The sequence below is a fragment of the Hibiscus syriacus genome, unplaced genomic scaffold, assembly GCF_006381635.1.
Source record: "Hibiscus syriacus cultivar Baekdansim isolate YM2019G1 unplaced genomic scaffold, ASM638163v2 tig00020627_pilon, whole genome shotgun sequence".
NCBI lineage: Eukaryota > Viridiplantae > Streptophyta > Magnoliopsida > Malvales > Malvaceae > Hibiscus > Hibiscus syriacus.
Window position 1 is genome coordinate 31,451 of NW_024062497.1, and position 1,852 is coordinate 33,302.

The 1,852-nt window shown below is 32.0% G+C and overlaps 1 protein-coding gene across 1 annotated transcript; it reads right to left on the minus strand.

Annotated features, from left to right (window-relative positions):
* Positions 1 to 305: 305 nt before the first annotated feature.
* On the minus strand, positions 306 to 1,355 carry LOC120209853 (norbelladine synthase-like). The gene is made up of 2 exons (XM_039208743.1): positions 1,105 to 1,355; positions 306 to 620 (listed from the first exon to the last, which is right to left on the minus strand). Exons 1-2 carry the CDS (start codon positions 1,337 to 1,339, stop codon positions 328 to 330), a joined length of 528 nt encoding a protein of 175 aa, XP_039064674.1. The 5' UTR covers positions 1,340 to 1,355; the 3' UTR covers positions 306 to 327.
* Between the last annotated feature and the right edge of the window lie 497 nt (positions 1,356 to 1,852).

Here is a 1,852-nt window from a genome sequence, read left to right on the forward strand (position 1 = left end):
ATGATTTCTTAGATGATATTCCATGTCGGCCACAGCCCGTGCTCAGGGATAGATCGAAGGATATGAAAATTTTAAATTATTATATATTTTAAATATTTTTTTATATTTTTAATTAATACACTATTTTCAATTCTTAGAATTTTATAAGTTATTTTCCTCCTAAAATTTAGAAATTTGTATCTGCAACATAAGATTTTACGTGTGCCAATTATTTGTATCCATTGTGACTACCATTTAACAATTGAGAGGGCTGAGGGTAGCATATATCATAGTAAAGTCAAGACATATTCATAATAGTAATAAAGGAATAAAAAGTGACAAGCCTATCTACTGAGTGGATTTATTTTCACAGAGATGTTTGCCCACAATTTCGGCCATTGTCTCCAGTGGCTTAACGCTCAGATGGGGAACAAGATCCTCAAGCTTGTCATCTCCTTCATATTCTATAGATGATCTGACGGTACATGATTCAGAATCTTTCTCAATTATCTCTAATCGAATACGAACCAAGTCGAATCCAAACGCTTTGTATCCTCCTTCGATCAATTCGGTTTCTTTAACTCGATTGTCATCATCGATCTTTGTAAATTTTTCCTTCATATAACCACTTTCAGCGCTTCCTGCAACCAAATATGTTAATGTCCAAATTCAAATCTCAGCTAACCATTTCTTTTGATTCTCCAAATAGTGGTTCAAGTGATAAAATAACTGATAATTGTAACAATAGCTGATAAAATAACTATTATAACAGCCATAATAAAGGGCAATAAACAACCCATGATCATCTGAATTGCAATTGATTTAAAAACTGTATAAAGTAGCAAAAAAATTCAAGTTCAAGTGAATTTAAATTTGATTTAAAACAAACAAATAAAACACCCGAAATTATGCTATAATTAAAAATAGAGCAACTGCAGCAATTTTCTGTAATAACTGTCATAAAATTCAGTATAGAAAGTAATCCGAACGCCTTTAAATACAAAAGAGAAATTTCTTTTCCAATGTTCAAAAAATCTGGAGAAAATTTCTTGTTAATTTTCTCTAAAAATATGATACAAACGTGTAAAGGATGTATCAGTCCATATTTAAGCATATAGCAAGTACCTGGTGCAGATGGAAATGTGAGTTTGGCAATGGTTCCAACGCCTCCATCACCTTCTAAGATTTCAACCCTTCCGATAACTTCCGGTGCTATTTTATCGACAAGCCTTCCGAGCTCGAGACCACGGTATATATCCCATACTAAAGCGGCCGGAACACCAACCGGAGTATCCGTGGAGATTTGGCCGTGCATATTTTTTTCTTTCTCCGTTAAACTTTGTGATATTTTCCTTTTCATAAAAATAAACTGGCTTTGATGCTATCATATATAGCCTTGTTTTGATACCTTTTGTCACCCTTTGCCGAATGGCATGGAGCCCCCAGTTTTGGAAGTTACTATATGCGAATATTTACAATCTTTACAAGGAAAAGATACTTTTTATTGTTTAGGCCAAAAGCCGGCCTGGGAGGACCATATTTCATTTCCAACAACAGTCATTTCTTTTATTTATGTTTCATTTTTGAATTAAATAAGTGCACAATTGTGATTATACTATATCTCATCATTTGAATGTGTAGATCAAAATTTGTGGTGTACTTTTGAGAGACACTGTTTTACTCACCATTGATGTTAACAGATATATGAGTTAATCTTAACATATCTAACATTACATTTTATACTAATCAATCTATTTTCAGTCAATTAAACACTAAAAAATAAAGAAAATATTGTTTTGAAAAATATTTTCTCTAGCTTATGGAATTCAATCAATAAAAACATCACTAATTAAAAAGTGATGGGTCATAATTT

Excerpts from the sequence above, each read along its gene's own strand:
- LOC120209853 (XM_039208743.1), bottom strand. The coding sequence starts at position 1,339 with ATGAAAAGGAAAATATCACAAAGTTTAACGGAGAAAGAAAAAAATATG. Across the intron at positions 621-1,104 it reads CACATTTCCATCTGCACCAG|GAAGCGCTGAAAGTGGTTAT; the intron begins GTACTTGCTATA and ends ATTTGGTTGCAG.